We start from the raw sequence: 21,573 nt of genomic DNA on the forward strand, positions 1-21,573 counted from the left end.
GTTGTTGGTCCATTTATGTAAGGAGTAGTAATTTATATTTGGATTATTTTTAGAACTATACTACTTATTAACTAAGTAACAACACAAAGTTAAATAGTTTTGGAGAATTTGTAAATATTAACTAGTAAAGGGATAAAAATACACATTTTAATTAATTGAAAATAATAAAATATTGACCAATTAAGGGATCAAAAGTATGATTACCCCAAGTTGCAAGTAGATTCACAACATATATACAAATAATCAGCAAAAGGATATTAATTTATGAGAAAAATAGAATACGAGGTAGAACTATGTAGGATAAAAAAATTAAATCATCATCAATATTTAATGAGAATCATGCCAAAGAAAATAATAATTATATAGTGTAAATGAATGCTTAGTCTGAACTTGTCATGATCACCTAATAAATATATATGTTTAAATAACAATCATAAAAAATCACTAAACTAACCTCTACTTATTTGAGACTCAATTATAAATATTGTTATTGTTATAATACTATTAAGAACTTTAATTTTGTTGTTTCAACATTTATTTAACACATATATTAGCCAAAAAAAAAAAGAGTTCCATTGAGCTTCTCGTAGAAGTACAATAATATATCGCTCACTTCTTACAATCTAACTTGTGTATAAAAATATTTCATCGAGTTTCTCATAAAAACACAAACGTATTTGACTTTTGTATAAAAATAATCAAATATACCTCGAAAATTTATTAAAAGGTCAAATATACCCTTGAATTTTACGAAAAAGATCAAATATAGCTTTTTATTTTTTTTTGACATTTTTGACCCTATACTCTTCTTAATTTAAATCCCCAAAAATTCAACATTAAGGTCCTTGCACAATTGAAGTGTTCTTCAAGCCATCAAAAACTCAGTCTCTCTTCATTAGCAAAAGCACTTTGCGAAAAACTTCGATTCGTTTCTCTAAAATCACTCTCCAATGTCGGTAAGTTCTTCTTCTTCTTCCTTCGTTCTATGAACTGCACAATTTTTTTTTCCTTTTTATGCTTAGTACAGTTATAAAACCTAGTTGTTTTCGTAGATCGAATTTGATATCTGATAAAATAGTGTATTTTTTTCAATTTTTGGTGAATTTTTTGAACAGATCTTTGAGTATAATGGAAGTGCTTTGGTTGCGATGGTTGGGAAAAACTGTTTCGCTATTGCGAGTGATAGGCGTTTTGGAGTACAGCTGCAGACAATCGCTATTGATTTCCAGAGGATTTATAAAATACATGACAAGCTTTTTATTGGACTTTCTGGCTTGGCTACTGATACTCAAACACTGTAATGTCTAATTTTGTTTTAATTCTGTTTCTACTGATTTTTGCTGGCTAAAGATTACTACTAGCATGTAAGGGTGTGAGTTAGTAGTCAATGAAGTGGAGGGAGAAACATGAGGTTTCAGGTTTGAATCCTAGCAGAAATAAATACTAGGTCATTTCTTCCCATATGCCCTAGGTTTTGGTGGTCAGAGTTATTAGTACCTGTTGTGGGTGGGAGGTGGAAGGTATCATTTGGAATTAGTTGAGGTGCGCCCAAGCTGGTTTGGAAACCACAATTGTAAATAAATAAAAGTAAGATAGGACACAAGAAAGAAAAAGATCAATTTAGGTGATATGTACAGGCTATAGACTTATTACAGAACTTCTAATATTATTATTTTTTATCTTTATTGTGTATACTTAACTTATTTGGCACTGAGGTGTTGTAGTTGTAGTTATTATTAGTACTGTTTTTGCTCCCTCCCCATTGTGTTGGGTGCTTTAAGCCTTTTTTTTGTGAACTACCATCATTTATTAAAGGACCTATTTCTTTATTTTTGAGAGATTTATAGGACATTAATTAGAGAAGTATATTGGAGTAGAAATTTAATATTTTGAGTGGGAGTTAGTGATTACTGACAAAGAGGAAGGCTTCCTGTGGGTTGGGTGTGTGGAGAGTGGACAATAGAGGGTGAAACTGGTGTTTTACTTATTTATTGCTGATGCATTCTTATTGATTGTGGAATGGGGAGGGGGTATATTACAATCTGCTTATTAGTAGTTTGATTTGTTTGGATTATGCACCCTGATATGTGCTTTTGTAATGGTTTCTTCAGGCATCAACGCCTCATGTTCCGTCACAAGCTATATGAGCTTAGAGAAGATAGGGATATGAAGCCCGAGACCTTTGCCAGCCTTGTATCTGCTATGCTTTATGAGAAAAGGTTGGTAACTAGCATATGTTCTTTGACGTGTGTTAACGTATAGTTACTGAAGATTACATGGTGTCAGAGTCATAATTGCATGTTCTTGAATATGAATAGCATTTTTGGAGATTTGATGAGAGTTGTTAATTGAGTAGTAAGTGGTTAAATGGCTGCCTTTAGAGTCAATAGGACTTTCAAGAACTTTACTGTACTTTCGTAAGATAGGTGAGGTGTGTGCAAGCAGGCCCATATATTTTTGAAAAAAGAGAAGCTAATGTTTGGTGGCTTGTTCCACAAGTATTTTTGAGCCCAATAGTTCAAACCCTTTAGTTTCAAGCTCAAACTAGCTATTGATCCGTTGGATCTTAGATTTAAGTTGACTTTAACTGATGAGTGGGCTGAGACATCATTTTCCATTTAATAGACTAGATCTGAGGTTTCATTTATTAGATTCGAAGAGAGGAGAATAGAGAGAAAAGAGATATGAAGAATGAGTAAAGAAAAATCAGATCTTAGAAAGGACTCTTTAGTGTGAAAATATTTTCTATATTGTATCCAAAGGTTACTCAAGATAGGACGATGTGCTCAGTTATTAATTTAGGTAGAAATCACATCTGATGACATGTTCTTACTTTTTAAAAAAAATTGTAATTCCACTACTTGCAATACCCCCCCCCCCCTCCCCCAAGCCTCCATAATGCAGACATATTTTAAACATTATACATTGATTTTAGAGGTATGATCCATATGAAGTGGTTAATTAACTTTCTCTTCGAACATCTCCTGTTCGTATTTGAGCTAAAAATTTAATCAAGCTTAACCTTAGCATTTGGGCTTAATGAACTAACAAAAAATGCTCACTCCAAATAGCTGTTTAGCTGGACAAAACCTGTTAAATCCAGTCTGGGTTGTTGTTTTGTCTATCCATGAACAGTGGTTCATCAACTTGTTAATAACTTCATTATTCATTTGGTTTTGTCTAGGTTTGGTCCATACTTGTGCCAACCTGTAATTGCTGGATTAGGAGAAGATGACAAGCCTTTTATTTGCACAATGGACTCTATTGGAGCAAAGTATGTTGAGTTTCTTTCTACTGCTTCAAGTTCTAGAATTTGGAGACTTGTGTACTCTGCCAGGGTCCCCATGGCATTGCATGCTTATCAATTGCTACTTATTAGATGTTATGCGTGTTGTGCAGGGAGCTCGCAAAAGATTTTGTTGTTTCTGGCACTGCATCTGAATCACTTTACGGTGCTTGTGAGGCCATGTACAAGCCCGACATGGTTTGTACTGTTCTTGCTTTATTTTTTGCCATATAATTAGATAATCTGTCTCTAGCTTGAATGCCATGTATTGCACGTCCATGTTTTTGTTATGTACTGAAAATAATCATCCTAGAGTTGCTGAGATGCTTTTATTTGATGCTTTGGAGTCTGATAGTCACTGTTCTCTGTTTTGATTTATTAAAACTGGTAGATTTGACAAATTTATTTTCTTTAAGCAGACACTGCTTGATGGGTGAAAAATCTGACATTAGTAATGCTCTCTGGGGTGGGTGGGTGGCGGAGTGCGATAACAATAGATAATATGAAGGAAGAGGAGGGTGGTGGTGGTGAATTAATATTGTTTGTGCAAGGAAAACTTGAACACGTCAGATCTCATTATATTGCCGGTTCACAACACAATTGTGGATGCTGCACTTTTTTAGTTGATCTGAAATGATGATACTGAGTAGAGCATAGAGATTATCATCTCCTAAGAACATAGGATTGGCTAGGAGAACATGGCAGCATGGGAAGTATACCACCATGTATTTTTTGAACTATCCATAACGAGAGTAGAATATTAAGCCATAATAATGTAAATATGTATTTTAAAATATTTCTATGACATTCTTTTATTTGTAGACAGAGGATACCATTGTGTGCAAAATAATTGGGATAGCCAGATGTGCTATGGGTGGTTACGTCATTTGAGTCACTCGCTTTGAAAATTATTTCTGACACCATCTTTGTGTGATATCACCGAAATGATTTTTGACCAATAAACAAAATGAATAAGATGAGTATGACATGTATTTAAGTTTCCATCGAGGTTCATAACCTTCCATTCCAGACATTTTTGAAATTGAATTTCCATTCCAATATTGCTGGTGCATGCTTCAGAATTTTTCTCTGCTACTTCTTTGCAATGCTTCTGTTGTTTGTCGTGCATTTATTTCTTATTTTTATTGGCTTTATGGTTTCTTATTGTATGCTAACATTTCAGGGACCGGAAGAATTGTTTGAGACCATCTCTCAGGCACTGTTGTCATCTGTAGACCGTGACTGTTTAAGTGGTTGGGGAGGACATGTTTATGTTGTGTAAGTATTTAGATGCTTTCATATACCTATTTTATTGATCATCTATTTTTAGTAAGTGTCTACCAGAGTCTCTAATTGAAACAAATTATCCATCATCTATTATGTTCAAGATGGTGGTCTTTAAGGCAACAACAAACGGTGTGTGCCCAACATGTTTAGAGGGTTAGTTAATTCTAGAAAAGCGCTCTCCTAGAAGAGAAATTAGGAGTGTGCAGAGAAGATATGGCATTGTTAGGTATGGGAAGTGGTTGAGTTGGATTTGTGAAGGATCGGGTTTCCAATGTTGGAGATATGGTTCTTGCTTGGGGCTTGGGGAACGAGGGGAACTGGGTTTAGGAAAATGATAAGTCTTTAAGGCCTTGGCAGATTGAAGAGGCTTTACAAACTATGTTTCTCGGATCCTCCAGAAATACCGTTGAACTTGTCTTATACCCTCCAAAGATGAATAACTTTTGGAGGATTTGTCGGTCTAGGCGGCATTTTTAAGGATCTGAACAAAATTGCTGGTAGAAGGGGTGGTTGGTTGGAGAAAATGGTTACATGTCGTAGTTAATGAATGTTGAGATTCTCCACAACCTCCAACTACATGTTGCTGGTTGGAGTTTTCTGTTTCCTTTTTCATTTATTGATCCTTGGTGGGGGTGGGATGGGGATCATGACATATTTAATGAAATCATATTGGTTTTAAAGTGTTTGTGTTTTATGTTTTTGGGTACTCCAATCTTATTTGTTCCAATCCATGTATGTGGTTGCAGGACACCAACTGAAGTGACAGAGAGGATCTTGAAGGGAAGGATGGACTGAACACTTGTGGGGTGCTATACTTGTTCACTATTGCATTTCACTGGGATGACATTTCACTTGTTTTGATGAATACTCAACATTTCATATTTGATGTTATCGCATCGACTTCTCTCCAAGATTGTTATTTAATAGATTCAGTTGTCTGTCACTAATGGATGTTAACATTCTAGTTAGTTTACAATCCTCTATTTGAGCATCCCAACGAATTTCTGCTGCCATCACACACTAGACAAATTATACAGAAGATGAATCAATTTCTTTGGGGGGACTCCTTGTGGAATTGCAATATTGTAGGAAAGATAAATGTTGGAACTGATATTATTATACAATCTTTAATTTCCTCTGCATTCTTCCCAAGGCAGAAGAACGTCCAGTTGGGGAAGGTCTTGTACGCACTCTACCCTTACCAGACCCTGCTTATGGGACTACATTAGGTTTATTGTTGTCGTTTACCAGTTTTTGGCAAAACCTATGTCACGTTTAAATCAGCCAACATTGGTTATGGCTTGAACAAAATGGTGTCAACATGATAATGTGATAGAGGTGTTTATTGCCAACTTGAGGGAAGAACAATGTATCAGCGCGAGGTTCATGAGTCAATGTGTATAGAGTTACTACCTGTTAAACGGAACATAAGTAGTCACTTGAGACTCTTTTGTCATACACACACAAAGCTACACGCTACACGCTACACATCAAGACGAATGTGAGGCTCGTATTAAAGATAAACAGGTTAGTACTATTAAGTAGAAGAATTACAACACATCACCCCAAAGAAAAAAACCTGGGGCATATCTTTGGTTTTGATCCCAGTATGAAGCTCAATGAAGGGGAAAAAAGAGCTCATGTCGATTTAAGTTGAAGGAGCAATATCAAAGGAATGAAGAATCTGTTCCAACGTATTTCTTCTATCAGGATCAATAGGACCTGACCCATCAGAGTGAGCGATGTTTAACAGATAGAGCTTGCCAGACGCAACAAATGCAGCAGAAAGTATCCTCTTCAACCCTCCCCTCGTGCTATCGACCTTGTATTCAAACTCATATACTTGAAGACCTCCTTCACCCGTTCTCTCCGATACTGAAACCACTTCAGCCTCCTTTGTACTTTCCTAAAAGTAAAAAAAGACATAGTACTATTAGTTGCCAATAATCCTTAGAAGCAAAAAAATTTCAGTGGGATCTACGGTCTTTCAACATCGTTTTATAAAGTCCAAATTTGAAAATCTCACTTGCTGATAGGATTGTAGGATAGGGGTAGAAGGTTAGCAGGTAGTGGAGGGTTGTTATTGCTTTTCGAGGGTTTAGGCTTCTTCGTGTTTGTTGTTGTACTAGCCGTATTATTCTTGCTTATGATATCTATCATCGTTTGTTGTTTAATGTGTTTCGACTATCACACTATTTTATTGTTCTTGTTCCTTTACTGTAGGCTTTACACTACTTCCTTTGTTAGTTGCTATGTTTCTTCTTCTTTGTACTTGGATTTGCTGCACTTCAGCTGAAGGTCTTTTGAAAACAGCCTCTCTAGCTCCACAAAGTAGTGGAAAGGTCTGCGTCCACTCTACTCTCCCCAGACTCTACTTGTGGGATTTCACTAGCTATGTTGTTGTTGTTACCTTCGGATATGATTCACCACTAGAATGCAAAATATGTGAACAATAACCACTAGAATCTCAACCTCATTAATACTCTTCGACTTGCTACCACTTCCTCATTAGTAAATATAATAGCAAAGTAAAAGGATTCTGACCTTGCGCTTTTCAGCAAGAATTAGCTTATCTGCCACGAATTGTGGAGTTCCGAATTGGCTGAGGGTTGTTATTTTTACAGGTATAACCACGACGCCTACATTGTTGGATCCCTTGTTTGCATCCTGAAACAGGGCAGTTGCCCCAGCTTTATCAACCTGAAGAACCCAATAATAGCATAATCAGTATCCAAAAACCTCTTCATCTGGTAAAACTCTGAGAGTGATTTTTTTTCTCCTTCGCACAACATCAATCATGATAACGATTTTGGTCTAGGGTGGTAATCAACACTGAAATCCCATGTTGTTCGGACTCTAAAAAATGTCAAAAGTACGTGTCGAATTCACCAAAAGTAGTGTACTTTTGAAAAGTAGCTGAGTATGTTTGGCAAAACCAATTTGAAAAGCATCTTTAGTCAATATTAGAATCATCAATTTGTGCTTGATTGATGTCCCAAAAGTGATTCCAAAACTCAACTTCTAAAATGACCAAAAACTTTTTAAAACATTACTCCCTTTGTCCCAATTTTTATCACTAGAATGCCACATTTCTAATAACAATTTAATTTCAAAATGTTCATTTTAGCCTAAATGAAACGACTCTTAACCAAACTACGAATTACTTGGAATCACAAGTCTCAAAAGACTTCCTTTCTTAAACTCCGTTTATGTCAAATAACATCGCATCATATAAAATGAAAGTGAGTTCAACCCTCACTTTCAACCCGAAGGTTGCGAATTCGAGTCACCAATTAATTAGCGAAAAGCTGCAAATACAATTATCAATAATCAATTAATTTAGGGCAAATCGAACCTTGCTCCAAGAAGAAGGTTTGAGGAGAGTGAAACCTTCAGCTGAATCCGTATATCTTTCAAGCTCTAACACCTCACCAATGGCAATAGCGAAGCTTGAGAAAGGTATCGAAAGCAACACCGTCAAGATTGATACGTTCAGGGCTCGTCTTCTCGTTGAATAAGTTGGAACCAACTCATCCTCATTCGATAACACAACTAAGGATCTGCTTCTCGTTTTCAACTGCAATGGAGTGATAGTGGATGATATGCTCGAGAGACACTGAAAGAAGCCATTTCGAAAGATATTTGAGCAAACCAGTGAGCTAATGGCGGACATTTGTGTGTTACGGTAATTGAGAGGAGATGAAAGGAAGGGTCATCTTATTTGTGCTGCCTCTGCCTTACATGAACTGAGCTGAGGTCCATTTGTTTTTATCAACATTATTAGCATGTCTCAATCTTAAAAAAAAAAAAAACATGAAAATATTTTTTTTAATTTTTTGGATAATAAGTGAATTTTTTATTTATAGTTTTAAATTTTTTTTAATATAACTCTTGAAATAAACGGATTTATTTATTGACGAATTATATGAAATAGTAAAATTCATACAAAGTATTGAAATGATATAAAACAAATAAAGTAAATATTTACTTTTTGGATTTGTATTAATTGATCAATATTATCTTACTAAATAAAAAAATATTAATTCAATTCATTTTGTATTTTAGCCTTGCAATTTTTTTAAATTTTTTTTATAAGTGCTCATGTTCAAATCTAAGATTATGAGAAGTAAATTTTGTGAGAGGTGTATAAAAACCTTTAAATAAAAAATAACATAAATATATAAATATGATTCTTCACTTGACATTAGCTGACATGTCTTAAATTTTGAGTGTGCACAAGACTAACAATTATGTCCTTCAATTTTGAGTGTGCACAAGGCGTTAACTGTGTTCTCCAACTTTGAGTATATATAAAGTTATGATGCAACATAAGATGAATGTGTTTGTTTAATTTTATTTAAATATTATTTTTACATACTTAAAATTTAAAGTCATAATTATCGAAGGACGTTAAACTAAATATGATGTGTTACGTCAATAAATAAACTATTACAAGGAAAAAAAAACAAATACAAAATCAACCACATATATGAACTGAGAAAAATAACCATTGTAAATTTCCCCTTTTCAGTTGTGAGCGGTGGAAAATTGTTCGACGTGGAAGACGATACGTTCGATGGCGAAATAGCAGAAAACCTAAAAATAAGGAAATTGAGAGCAAAAATCTGAAATTATAGTCCATTTCTATGGTCATGTCAATGTCCCTGCGACTTTGTTGCAGACCTTCAATTTCTGTAAGTTTATAATAATCTAACCAGCAGCAAATTTTATCTAATTGTTGATTTCGTTGATGTTTTTATGCTAAATTGCTGTAAGTTTTAGATTTATGAGATACATTTCTAGACGTATAGTGGGAAGTGTTTTCTCTCTCTTTTGTTTCTTCTTCCCTTTTTTGTTTTGTTTTGTTTTTGCTTTTGAAGTTTGATCTAATCATATGGCGCCTATGGGTTGGGTAGGCTTAGTGGTCAATGACGTAAGTTAAGTTGTAAGTATCATGAGGTTTGAAGTTCAATTCTCAATAGAAACAAAAACACTAGTTGATTTGGATCGAGGTATGTGGCATTTGTTGCTGGTGACAGGTGATAGGTATATGTGGAATTAGTCGAGGTGTAAAAGTTGGTCCAAGCAGTTCGGTTATAAGAAAAAAAGGTTATCATATGCGAGGACCAAATGACCCGTACATGTATCTTTTAGTTAGATAAAAATGGACTTGGTGCCAGTTCGCTTGCACTTTGACTAATATCAAGTGTATTTGCTACCTCACACCAGTAAATACCGAGTAAGTGCCCGTTTGGATTGACTTATTTTAGGTGCTTTTAAGCCAAAATAGCTTTTAATCAGTTTTGAAGTGTTTGGGTAAAGCTAAAATGACAGAAATAAGTTAAAAGTCAAACTCCAGAAAATCTTACTTATGACTTTTGGCTTATAATTCATAAGCCAAAAGCCAATCCAAACAGGCCCTAACACTATCCATCAAGCTGTCCTTACTCCTTACCTCGTATTTTTGCATCGGTTGTTGGTTAAACCTGACACCTTCCGATTCTCAACCTACTTCGTTGTCCATACTAGACCAGTATATTTATACAAGGGGATTCAAAAGAGTGCTAGAATATCACAACTGGAAATTGGAATTGTGAATTAAAGCAAATACTTGGTAGCTCTGTCTATCAAGGCTGTCCTTACTTAGTATTTTTGTTTCAGCTAGGTTTTATACATGACACCTCATATTCTCAACGTCCTTCATTGACCACTAGACTAATATATTTGTTCACGGGGATTCAAAGAAGTGATAGAATATCACAATTAGAAATTGTAGCTGTGACTTAAAGCAAATTTTTGAACCTTTCTTTATTACTACGCTGGAATCTTCTGTTTATATTCAACAATTTACACAACAACTACCTCATATATATAACAAAAGATAGTTCATTTTTACTCTATTTGGACAGTATGATTTACAGTGAAGGGGATTCAATTGAACCCCTTATCTTTACTTAGCTCCAAAGTCCAAACCTTTTCTTTTGGATATTAGAGTGATGGTACCTATAATATAACATTTTTGGTGGTGTGGATAAATTATAATGATAACATGCGAATTGAATGGGCAGGGTTTCAAGAATAAAAGAGATTTGTTGGGCTTAGAATTGGCAGGTAAGTCTTTGTTCATGAAAACCAAGTTCTTAATGTATGAACTTATTAGATGGCTCTGGCTCTGAGCAGTTTTTTTTCTTTTGTGTTTACAGCTTATCAATCAAGTAAGACAATGGGGAAATGGTTAAGTGGAGTGAAGAAGTTCATTCCCTTTGAGGGATATGTTAAGTCTGTGAAAACGGCAGCACGAATATCATTTCCAAAGATCTCAGCAGACTGTCAAGATAAAGAGCCTTCAAATTTTTTGAGTCACAAGAAGATGGTTCCTTATTCGAACCCCCCTAGCACGGAAGATGTGGATAGTTTGTATGAATTCTTTGATAGAAGGTAGGAATTGTGCTCCTTCTCTGTTTTGAATTAGAAAGGTCAAAAAAATACAAAACGGAAGTTTAACTAATTCTATTGTGCTGGAGAATACTTGGTTATACTTGGAGAAATTTGGTCGATTAGTTGTTTGCCGTTTTTCTTTTGTGCTGGTTGATTAATTGTGAAATGTGTTTTACTACAAAAGAGAGTGCAACTGAATTAGCATTTCCTAAGCAATAATCAAAGATAGAATCCCTTGAAACTTATGACATCATTTACATCAAATCCCTCAATTTATTTCTTGCATTTGGTAGATTTATAACAATAACAAGACCGTTGATTCTGACTACACTTCTCTTTACTGCTATTAAGTTCAATATTTTGAAGTCATAAAATTCAAAAAAAAAAAGAGGAAGAAAGATATTATTTCAAAGTCGTTTAGCTAAATAATATGTAGTTAAAAGTCCAAGTAGCTAAAGTTTTTGTGATATAATACACATAGTATAGATGTGTTTTTAATTATTATCTGAATTGACTACTACTATGTGATAGGCCTACATGCAATTACTTTCTATATTACAAACTAGAGCTTTAGTGGTGATTCATTTGCTGATTCTTTAATTGTAGGTCAAATTGGGTGTCCCTTTAACCACACTTCAGTTATAAAATACTACTTCCTTTTGTGTTTTCTTCTAATATCAACTACACTATGATATCAATTACTGACTGGTTCCTTTCCATTGTTTTTGTAGTACCAAGCTTGTTGTATTGACGGGAGCTGGCATGAGCACAGAGAGTGGAATTCCGGATTACAGAAGGTTGGTTTAAAACTAGATGAGCATGCTCAACGTTCTCAGCAGTTAACAGTTTGATCATTCTCTGAAGTTGATAATCTGAGTTACACTTCAAAAGGAAATACATTTTTACTGCAAAGGGAGGAAGACGTTGTCAATATTTAATTTCTTATCCTAGCTGAGTTACATTTCTATAAAGGAAGACACATTTCTTATTAAAATAAGAAGGCTGTCAACATTTAGTTTTACTGCTATTTGGTGCAGTTATAAACAAATTAAAACATCTGACTTTTTGGGTGTTGAGCATTTATATAAATTGTATGAAGTGAGGATTAAATCTGAAAGTGCGGCGAGATGTCCTGTTTGATTCAATGCTGGACGGTATGTGAAACCAAAGTTTCTTTGTAATTACTCTATTTTGAGCATTCCCTGCAGTTTTCGCCTTTTTCTATAGGGTGGTACGTCTGTGTTGTGTTTAAGAGTGTAGTTGGGGATTCAGTATTACAGCTTTGTGCTGCTTCTAGATTTTATTTTGGGCTGTATAAAGAAGTTAAGTGATATTTTTGGACAAATGGTAATGCTTTTCCCTCTTCTCTTGGCAGCCCAAACGGAGCTTATAGTACGGGTTTCAAACCAATTACCCATCAGGTGATTTGAAGGCATGTGCTATGATTCTGGGTTCCATTAAAGTGTCATTATTCATTTATAAATACCATTTCTTGCATATTTGAAAGAGGAAAAAGAATGTATTAGTCTACTACGGATTTAGTTCTGTTCATCTCTAGACCTATATATTTCTTGTAGACAATAAATCCTACATGAATTTAGTTGTGGTCATCTCCAGAAATATATACATGATACAACAACAGTCCCAAATAAATCAGGATTGACTTATGAATACTCATGATTCTCTATTTAAGCTCAAATCATGTCATCATCATACCCAAAAAGTACTTTAAAAAATAAGTTAGACCTATTCCCAACTAGTAGATCTCATCTATATGGATCTTTTCCTTCTGCTGTGTCCTATCTTTAGCTAAGTGTGCTTTGATTCCCAGAAATTGTAGGTCTTTCGAGACAACTTCCTTATTGTGATTCCTACCTCTTCCTCGTTAACACGTTCACTCACCATAGTTGCATTTGCACATCTATGAACAAGATGTACTGGTTGCAGCTGTAGGTCGATGCAGAGCATGACCAAACATCTCAGGCAACCTTCTCCCGTTTTATCCTCAATGCATACTACTTGCACTGTCTGGCAAATTTGATCATTTCTTAATCTTATCCATCCTTCGGGCTATCACATTATACCCTAGTAGCACTTCTCCATTTCAACCATTTAGTGCTAATTCCCGGAGTAATATCTAGATATGCAAACTGATTGTACTTTGGCACCACCACCCCGTGTAGTCTCACCTCAACTTCGCTCTTCTCATGCTGACTAAACTTGCATGCGTGTCAATTATTCCACTAGTTAGTTGCTACCTCTTGCCAGAACAGGTACCGACTCTATGTTGCTCAGATTCTCCATAAATGATGTTGCAGCCGTGTTGGATCCTTCAAAATGTACTACTTTTGAAGGATCCGACATGCACCCGTAGACATTTTTTGAAGATCCAAGGAACATAGGCCATGCCATAACTCTATCACTAATGCTTAGGCAGATAGGAAGTAATCACCTAGTGATTTTTCCTTTTTTAGGATTTGAATTGGTCTCCCAAAGTTACAATCCCGCTTCATTTTCTGCTAAACCACATTCTTAGGTGCTAGAAAAAGCTCCGTTTTCATTAAAATTTACAGAGTCAGCTTTTGCTTACTGCCTACATTCTAACTGTCTGATTTATATATCCAATTGTAGGAGTTTCTACGATCAATCAAGGCTCGAAGGCGTTATTGGGCACGGAGCTATGCTGGCTGGCGACGTTTCACTGCTGCTCAACCTAGTACAGGTCATATAGCTCTATCATCTCTTGAGAAAGCAGGCCATATAAGTTTTATGATTACACAGAATGTGGACAGGTAGTTGGCTCATCTTTTCATTTCTTCGTTGATTTTATGAGCCTTTTGACACTAATTTTATACTCTTCCTCTCAGGCTGCATCACCGAGCTGGAAGCAATCCTCTTGAATTGCATGGGACTGTCTACATTGTTGCCTGTACAAATTGTGGTTTTTCTCTACCTCGAGATCTATTTCAAGATCAAGTGAAGGCTCATAATCCCAAGGTTATCTTTATTCAGTTATTCTGTTAATTGAGTTTGAAATCACTGCCTAATTATTGATTTGAGTTATGTTGATTTGACTTCATGAAAGATGACATAGAAATCTATTTCAGCACTGTTCCACAAGGCACTAGTCTATATGTATGTCCAAGTCCTATAGAACTATTAACACCGACGATGCTTTCCCTATACATGTCTAGCTATAAGAGGAGGGACATTTTGGTGCATAGAATGTTACTGATTCCATTGTCACCTCTATTTACCACAAAAGGATTTCATTGTCACACAACCATCTGCCTTACCCTCGGGCCTTGACACATCAGTTCCTCCCCTACCCCAAACCTTCCTTCTTTGGCCTGCAATCCTGTACCTGTTACAGGCTTACAGCAATTGCTTTTCCTTGTCATCCATCATCTCATCTTAAAGAGTTCTGTATCTACATACAACTGTGTTACCTTGTTTATGCAGAAAACTGTCATTCATTGATATTGGACTGCAATAAGGGTCTATTCAGTTTGGATGATAACACAGCATATGTTAAGATTTGGATTAACAAATATTAAGTACTAAATTAGCTGCCTAACTACCATGTTCAGTTATGACATCATATATGTCTTCTTGTGTATAGCAAGCATTGGTTTTCGATGGTTTATTTGGCAACATTATTAGAATTTAACAGCTAGCCCTTGATTATGGTGTATGAGATATAATCTAAGGGGTATTACAATAGCCAACCCAAAATCTGTAAACTGGAATAACAACAAATCATGTTCTCTTCTTGATCAACCTAATGTATTCACTGTTTTGTTCTGTTGGCATAAACTGAACTGGAAATATTATAGTACTGCAGTGGGCAGAAGCTATTGAAAATTTGGACTATGACAGTCGATCAGACAAGAGTTTTGGAATGAAACAAAGGCCTGATGGGGATATTGAGATTGATGAGAAGTTCTGGGAAGAGGATTTCTACATTCCTGAATGTCAGAGCTGCCAAGGAGTTCTGAAACCTGATGTAAGTGATTTTTAATTTATCAGATGAACTAGTTATATAAACTTGGAGCAGCTTCTCTTTTCTCTTGCTTTATGTTTTTTCATTTCCTAGAGGTTAAAATTGGCCTAGGAAGAATTGAGTAAGATGATTCCTTTGTTATCACGAATATGTCCAAGAGTAATCTTGAATTGAAGAACGAGCCTTTCGCCGGGGTGAATAAGAATAGCCAATAGGTACAGATGACTTTCAAATTTCTGCCATGTGCCATAATTATACACATAATAAGTCTGCTGATTTATAATGAAAATTGTATGGACTTATTACATATATCTATTCTTGCTCCGTTCTAATTATTGCTCCGGATCTAGAAAGAAGGTTGGATCTTGCAATGCAAAATCATTGGGAACTTATTTTCGATTTCGCTGTAGGATATCAAAACTCTATACGTTCTATGTTTTTTTTAATAGTTAGTTCAAAGTTTATGCTATTTATTACAGTACCTAGTCAGTGGTATACTTTTAACTTCTAAAAGTTCATTAAAAAGAAAAAAGACACAAATTCACCTTTACTAGTAATTTTATATAATGACTCCACGAGGTAGTGGTAAGGTCTGCGTACACTCTACCTCTCCAGATCCCACTTAGTGGGTATTACATTGGGTATGTTGTTGTATTCGATCAATCATTGTTCCTCTGAATTTTAGATCATATAGACAGTAGTGTACTGGTATAAGTCACTAAAATATGGTACATTACAGGTTGTCTTCTTTGGGGATAATGTCCCCAAATCTAGGGCAGATGCTGCTATGGAAGCTGCAAAGGGATGTGATGCCTTCCTTGTACTTGGTTCATCTTTGATGACCATGTCCGCCTTCCGGCTTATCAAGTGAGAATTTGCTTCTCTCCCATTTTAATCAAAAGAAAATCTGGTCTACTTGGTTACTCTTAACTTGTTTGCTCATTCGGTTCTTGTCTAAGTGCATCATTGATGAATTGGTCTTATATCAGCATAGGATTTTTTTCACAAGGATTGCAATTGCATGACCCGAGATTTCATTTCTGAGAGTGGTCCCTTCTGATTCACTTACTCTTTCTCCGAAAATAGTTCCAGATGGTTCTGGAAACGTAACATTACTTCTCTCTTTGCATATACCTGTTAGATTATCACATCATAATTTCTTGGTTTCCTTCTTTTTGTTGGTTTTTATTTCCTTCTCTCCCTTTTGGATAACTTATATCAACAACATGAGAATAAATCCTTGCAACAGAGCTGCACGTGAGGCAGGTGCTGCTACTGCAATTATAAATATTGGTGCTACACGAGCTGACGATATTGTACCTTTGAAAATTAGTGCTCGAGTTGGAGAGGTTAGTGCTTTGTATGGAACACCAGAAGTTCTAGTTTCCGTTATAGTCATCCTCGCATTCTATTTTTACAGCTTTTCTTGCTGCAACGTTCCTGGAACCTTAACTTATACAATTATATGATGCAGATACTTCCAAGATTGCTCAATGTTGGATCATTAAGTATCCCTGCTCCCTAGTTCCTGATTCAGAGAACTGTTAATTAATAGCATCCCAGATTCTTTTTCATCAGTTGCTGCAAATGGATTGTACACTTGGTCGGAACGTGCTAGTTCGCCCTGCATCTCACGTGTGGTAAATTCACTAAATTTATCTCGACGTTGTTTGTAATTCTTAAAAATGAACTTCTCAACTACCACACACACTATTTATGTGCGCGTTTGTATTGTCACACAACTCGACTACTTTGAATTTCTGATTTAGTGAGTTGAAGCTGAAATGGTGCGAAAATACACAGAATATTGCTTGGAAATGATGAATTTTAGTATTGCCTTTTGCTTAAAGATTTACATTATGCTTGCATAAAAAAAATACACACTGCTCGATTCTTTTACCTTTTTTTTTATTACTTTGGTTTATTGGATGCATTGATATTTCTAATGTATCTCAACGACGTATCGTCATTTTTTTGGATTTTGATCTTAGGTAGAGCTCTAACATGAAGGGGTCGTTTGATTGGGTACAAGTTATTCTGTAAGTTATTCCACCATAAATATGAGGTTATATATCCCATCACTAAGGTATAAATGGCGGGATAAATAATATCACGATTGCCTAATATCTCCAACCAAACACTGGATAGAATAGTCTTGCATTTTATCCCTAGGATTGTTATGCCTTATACCTCACATCAAATGACTCCGTAGAGTTATAAGATGGGTGATCTTGAATCGAAGTCAAAAGTAGTTGCGTATATTTGATACATGTAGTAGCTATTTTGGATATTAAAATTATGTTATTTGACACATGTAGTAGCAATTTGGATATTAAATACGAGATGATTTGCTAACGATAAGTATCAAAAGTATAACTAAGTGTACATCAGAACAAAATTCAATGGTGAGGAAAAGTAAATAGGAGATGATTTGCTAACGACAAGTATCAAAAGTATAACTAAGGGTGAAACCGAACAAATTTTTAATGAAGAGGTAAAATTAATATTTTTTTTGGGCTCTATACGAAGAGAGCGAATCGATGGATTTTTTTTACTTCCTTTGTTCACTTCTACTTGTTCATAACGAATTGTTTCATAGTGAAATCTACATATTTTATCAAGATACTCGTATTAATTGATGTATAGTTTTTAATGAACCGGAAAATATGATTTGAAATGAGTAGTTAATGTAATCGATAAAACATTCTTTTGATATGTTATAAAAATTCATTTTTTATTATAATAAACATATGAAGGAAAGACAGTTTTATAATTGGTTGTTTGGAATTTTAGGAGTCAATATAAATTTGAATATTAAAATTACAAAAAAAAAAAAAACATTGTTTAGCAAATAAGTAATGAAGAAATTTCGAGGTTGGAGGTATCCACAAATATATTCTCATGAAGCACGTCATAATCCAGTCAACACTTCACATCATTTCTGAGCTGTCCTATAAAAAAAAGTTGAAAACTTCACCACTTTTTTCTGTTTTTTTTTTAAAAAAAATAAAAATTGATGTTCGATATTTTTATTAATATTTGACTATTTTGAATTTATCTATCAATAAATTTTAAATATTAAAATTTGAATCCGAAATGTCTGATTAAATGAGAAACAACTTATTCATTGTATCAATATCTTTTGAAGTTTCGGTGTTTCATCACTTTTTTTATGTTTCTTTTTTTCTTAATGATAACTTTCTTGCTTTGGTGGCCTATTAAAGTGCTTAAATTGCTTAGTCAAAGGATTGTGAACTCAATTATTTTTTATTTTTTGGTGAACTCAATCTGTTGTTAGTTTTTTTTTGAATTCATAGTATTTTGCCAGTTTTTTTAGCACTTTACTAGTCTTTTTTTTTAAAATAGATTTGACCAATCAACATCAAATTTTATTGGTTGTGGTTTTTTTGTTTTTTTTTTTTTTTTTGTGAGTTGGGTATATCTGGTGAGTGGCTACAATTTTATCTAGAGATGTCAAATCCTCCTCCTTAGGACTTTATTCAGGGTTGGTAGGAGTTTTATAACTATTGAAAGTTACAAAGTAAACAAAAATTATGATAGATTAAAAGTCGAGTCGAACTCGGAATTTAAATTCTAAATTTATCTAAGTTATTGAGTTCGCAGTTAAATATTATTACATGTTAAATAGTTTTTATAAAAATATAATATCTACCTACACGAGTTTGGTCCGGAGATATGGAGGATAGGATTCAATGGAAGTATAATTTTTTTTATTGTTTAGAGAATTAGATCATGAGTTTACGCAAAAGCTTCTAAATTTATTCATAAGTCGAATAGAATGGTTTAGCTTCACCCTTAGTCACACGTGGAGTCAAGTTTTCTGCAATCAAGAGTCGAAACTTTGATAACTCGAATTTTTATATTAGTGTAGATATTTTTCGTAAGTCCACTGATTGATCGACGCCTTCATATATTTATCACTCGAATTTTTAAATTCACTACATTGAATATTCATATTTTAATTTAATTATGAATAATCATATGTTTTGAATGTTTCGTAAATAGTCGATAACATTGAAGAATATTCAAAAATAGAAGGGAGTAAAAGCTTGAAGTAAAAAGTATTAACTAGTCATCTAATTCAGTAGTTAAAATTTGGAGCTATGAACAAACTAGTTTAGTACTCCCTTTATCTTAATTTTATATAATATTTATTTTTTTAATCGATTTAAAATATAAAAATATATTGTTATTTAATTTAACTTTAAAATATTATTATACTTTATTAAGATGATTTATAGTTATATTCATATTTATGACTTATTTTCTTTCATAAATTTCAGAAATCTACCTTATTTTTTAAAAAAAGTAAGTCAAGTCAAATATTCGAACAATATCTAATAAATTGAGATGGAAGAAGTATTACTTCCTCTATCCTAATTTATATAACTCGACTTTTTTTTTAAGTTACATATTTCTAAATATAGTAATTGAATTTTAAAACATGTACTTATTAAAGATATTTATCTTCGTTTTTTAAAAAAGAATGACCATTTTTTTAGTCTGTTTAAAAAAGAATTGTCTTTTTTTTTGGTAACAACTTTTCACGTGGCATGTTTAAAATCACAAGATTACAGGGAAATTTTGTACATTTGACATAACTTTAATTTAGAACCAGATGATCAAAAGTCTTTTTTATTTTCTTAAATTTCGTGACAAGTTAAACTAGATTATTCTTTATGAAACAGAAGAATTATTACACAATACTTATGTCTAGTTTTAATCACAAGTTTTCAAGAAAAAAAAATTCTAATATATTGTATCAAATCAAATAACATCAAGTAAATTGAAACGAAAAGTGTATTACTCCCTCTGTTTGGTTTTAAAAAGAATGACCTTTTCTTTATAACGACTTTCCACGTGGCATGTTAAGGCCATAAAATCAGAGGGTAATTTTGTACATTTGACTTAATTTTAATTTAGGACTATAAAATTCAAAAGTATTCTTTATACGCATAAACTCCGTATCAAGTCAAACTAGGTCATTCTTTATAAAACGGAGCGTGTATTATTCTAAGAATATCCTTTTGACAATTGTGGGTTAGGTAGGTAGCACACGAGTGGTCTTTTTTGTCCTGACCTGACCGCCGTTTGAATTTTTTCTTATTGGATAATTATTATATTACTTTAACAGCCGACTTATTTAAAGTTTTTACTTTTTATGATATATCTTAAAATTCGCATAATATTATTTATTGATATTCTCCTCACAAAAAAGATTTTTAGCGATAATTAATTAACAAAATAACTTAGTTGTCCATGAATATATTTTTTTAAATGCAAATTTATTAGTGAAAATTATATTTTAGTATTTTTTATAAATATCACGAAAGTCTATAATAATAATTAGCTAATATTGATAAAGATTTTAACCGTGAATTAAAAATATTTAGTAATTAAAATATATTTTTTCTTTTTTTCCCAATCATATACTAAATATATCATAATATTAGTATGATTATAATAAATTATCATTAAGAAAGAACAATATGAAAAGTATAAATTAGTTATTTTTTTAGTACCAATTAAAATAGGATTTTTTTTTTTAAAAAAAAATAACATTAATTGGGACGGATATTATTATTTATTGGATCCTCAATGAGAAAGTGGTCCCCAGCAAGTGACGAGAGCAGTGACAAAATCATATGCACACGTGGGCGCATCTTTACAGGTGTTGTTCTCTCATTGGATGTTACTCTTCTATTGAGTCAATGGCTGCGGTCAATCTAAAAGCAGTGAGGGTCCCACACACCCACTAGCTTAGACTCTTGATCACCAAGTAACTTTTTCTTAAAAGTACTCCCACCCCACCCCAACCCCCACACCCCCAACCCCTCACCCCACTTAATGATTATGAAATAAAATAATTATTTCGTTCGTTTAAAAAATGATAAATTAGTTTGACTTAGAACAGAGTTTACGAAAAGAAGAAATACTATTTAATCGTTATGTTAAATGTATCTAAATGTCCTTTAATCTCGTGATCTTAAACATGTTATGTAGAAAGTTAAAATTAAAATATTGTCCAAAAAGAAAAGGAATCATTCTTTTTTAAACATACTAAAAAGGAAATATAATTTTTCTTTTTGAAACGGAGAGAGTATATTTTTTTATAAAAAATTATGTGATCTCATTTGACTAGATATAAATAATAATAATATATTGTAATTTTTCATGTTAGATTCTTAAATGAAGTAAAAATATTATTAACCTTTCTGTATTAATATTCGATTTTTGAATCTTTATCGTAACAAGGGTAAAATTGTGTCATCTTGACACATTTTTTTTTTATCTCTGTTCAAATTATTTCAGTCTATCTTTCCTTTTTTTTTATATATTTTGTTACATAAGCTATTTCCAAGTTGTAAAACTTCGTTATCAAGCATATCTTTCATAGTATATTCACACATCTATTAGAATATACTCATCTCTACTATTTTTATCTTTTAAACGTAGATATTCTTGAATATACTACATGAACAAAGTTGGTCTAGATTTAATTCAACAGTCACTCCATTTAAAAAAGAAGAAGATTTTA

The 21,573-nt window shown here is 33.5% G+C and overlaps 3 protein-coding genes across 5 annotated transcripts; 2 read left to right on the forward strand and 1 right to left on the reverse strand.

Annotated features, from left to right (window-relative positions):
- Positions 1-817: 817 nt before the first annotated feature.
- Positions 818-5,516, forward strand: LOC101259528 (proteasome subunit beta type-3-A). Its single transcript, XM_004236779.5, has 7 exons — positions 818-956; positions 1,116-1,297; positions 2,112-2,219; positions 3,185-3,274; positions 3,400-3,484; positions 4,470-4,564; positions 5,320-5,516. Exons 1-7 carry the CDS (start codon positions 951-953, stop codon positions 5,366-5,368), a joined length of 615 nt encoding a protein of 204 aa, XP_004236827.2. The 5' UTR covers positions 818-950; the 3' UTR covers positions 5,369-5,516.
- A 547-nt stretch (positions 5,517-6,063) lies between these two features.
- LOC101259233 (psbP domain-containing protein 2, chloroplastic) lies at positions 6,064-9,037 on the reverse strand. Its single transcript, XM_004236777.5, has 3 exons — positions 7,929-9,037; positions 7,118-7,273; positions 6,064-6,479 (listed from the first exon to the last, which is right to left on the reverse strand). Exons 1-3 carry the CDS (start codon positions 8,244-8,246, stop codon positions 6,222-6,224), a joined length of 732 nt encoding a protein of 243 aa, XP_004236825.2. The 5' UTR covers positions 8,247-9,037; the 3' UTR covers positions 6,064-6,221.
- A 3-nt stretch (positions 9,038-9,040) lies between these two features.
- Positions 9,041-17,369, forward strand: LOC101258940 (NAD-dependent protein deacylase SRT2). 3 transcript variants are annotated; one of them, XR_740894.4, is made up of 12 exons: positions 9,041-9,267; positions 10,642-10,684; positions 10,777-11,011; positions 11,743-11,808; positions 12,387-12,432; positions 13,643-13,803; positions 13,879-14,008; positions 14,856-15,017; positions 15,754-15,881; positions 16,264-16,363; positions 16,489-16,654; positions 17,006-17,369. XR_740894.4 is itself a non-coding variant. In XM_004236776.5 (11 exons), the coding sequence occupies exons 1-11, from the start codon at positions 9,220-9,222 to the stop codon at positions 16,537-16,539; spliced, it is 1,170 nt and encodes a 389-aa protein (XP_004236824.1). In that variant the 5' UTR covers positions 9,041-9,219; the 3' UTR covers positions 16,540-16,869. The 3 variants fall into 3 exon arrangements, 1 of the variants encoding a protein (XP_004236824.1); XR_740895.4 differs by having other exon boundaries at positions 17,010-17,369; XM_004236776.5 differs by lacking the exon at positions 17,006-17,369 and having other exon boundaries at positions 16,489-16,869.
- Positions 17,370-21,573: the final 4,204 nt, after the last annotated feature.

The sequence above is a fragment of the Solanum lycopersicum genome, chromosome 4 (genome assembly GCF_036512215.1).
Source record: "Solanum lycopersicum chromosome 4, SLM_r2.1".
NCBI lineage: Eukaryota > Viridiplantae > Streptophyta > Magnoliopsida > Solanales > Solanaceae > Solanum > Solanum lycopersicum.

What these genes read in the sequence shown, in the direction of transcription:
- LOC101258940 (XM_004236776.5), top strand. Translation starts at nt 9,220, where the DNA reads ATGGTCATGTCAATGTCCCTGCGACTTTGTTGCAGACCTTCAATTTCT. An exon ending in AAGGAGTTCTGAAACCTGAT is followed by an intron (nt 15,018 to 15,753) that starts GTAAGTGATTTT and finishes GGTACATTACAG; the next exon opens with GTTGTCTTCTTTGGGGATAA. An exon ending in TCCGCCTTCCGGCTTATCAA is followed by an intron (nt 15,882 to 16,263) that starts GTGAGAATTTGC and finishes TCCTTGCAACAG; the next exon opens with AGCTGCACGTGAGGCAGGTG.
- LOC101259233 (XM_004236777.5), bottom strand. Translation starts at nt 8,246, where the DNA reads ATGTCCGCCATTAGCTCACTGGTTTGCTCAAATATCTTTCGAAATGGC. An exon ending in AACCTTCTTCTTGGAGCAAG is followed by an intron (nt 7,274 to 7,928) that starts GTTCGATTTGCC and finishes TGGGTTCTTCAG; the next exon opens with GTTGATAAAGCTGGGGCAAC. An exon ending in TTCTTGCTGAAAAGCGCAAG is followed by an intron (nt 6,480 to 7,117) that starts GTCAGAATCCTT and finishes TTTTACTTTTAG; the next exon opens with GAAAGTACAAAGGAGGCTGA.
- LOC101259528 (XM_004236779.5), top strand. An exon ending in GCTATGCTTTATGAGAAAAG is followed by an intron (nt 2,220 to 3,184) that starts GTTGGTAACTAG and finishes GGTTTTGTCTAG; the next exon opens with GTTTGGTCCATACTTGTGCC. An exon ending in ATGGACTCTATTGGAGCAAA is followed by an intron (nt 3,275 to 3,399) that starts GTATGTTGAGTT and finishes CGTGTTGTGCAG; the next exon opens with GGAGCTCGCAAAAGATTTTG.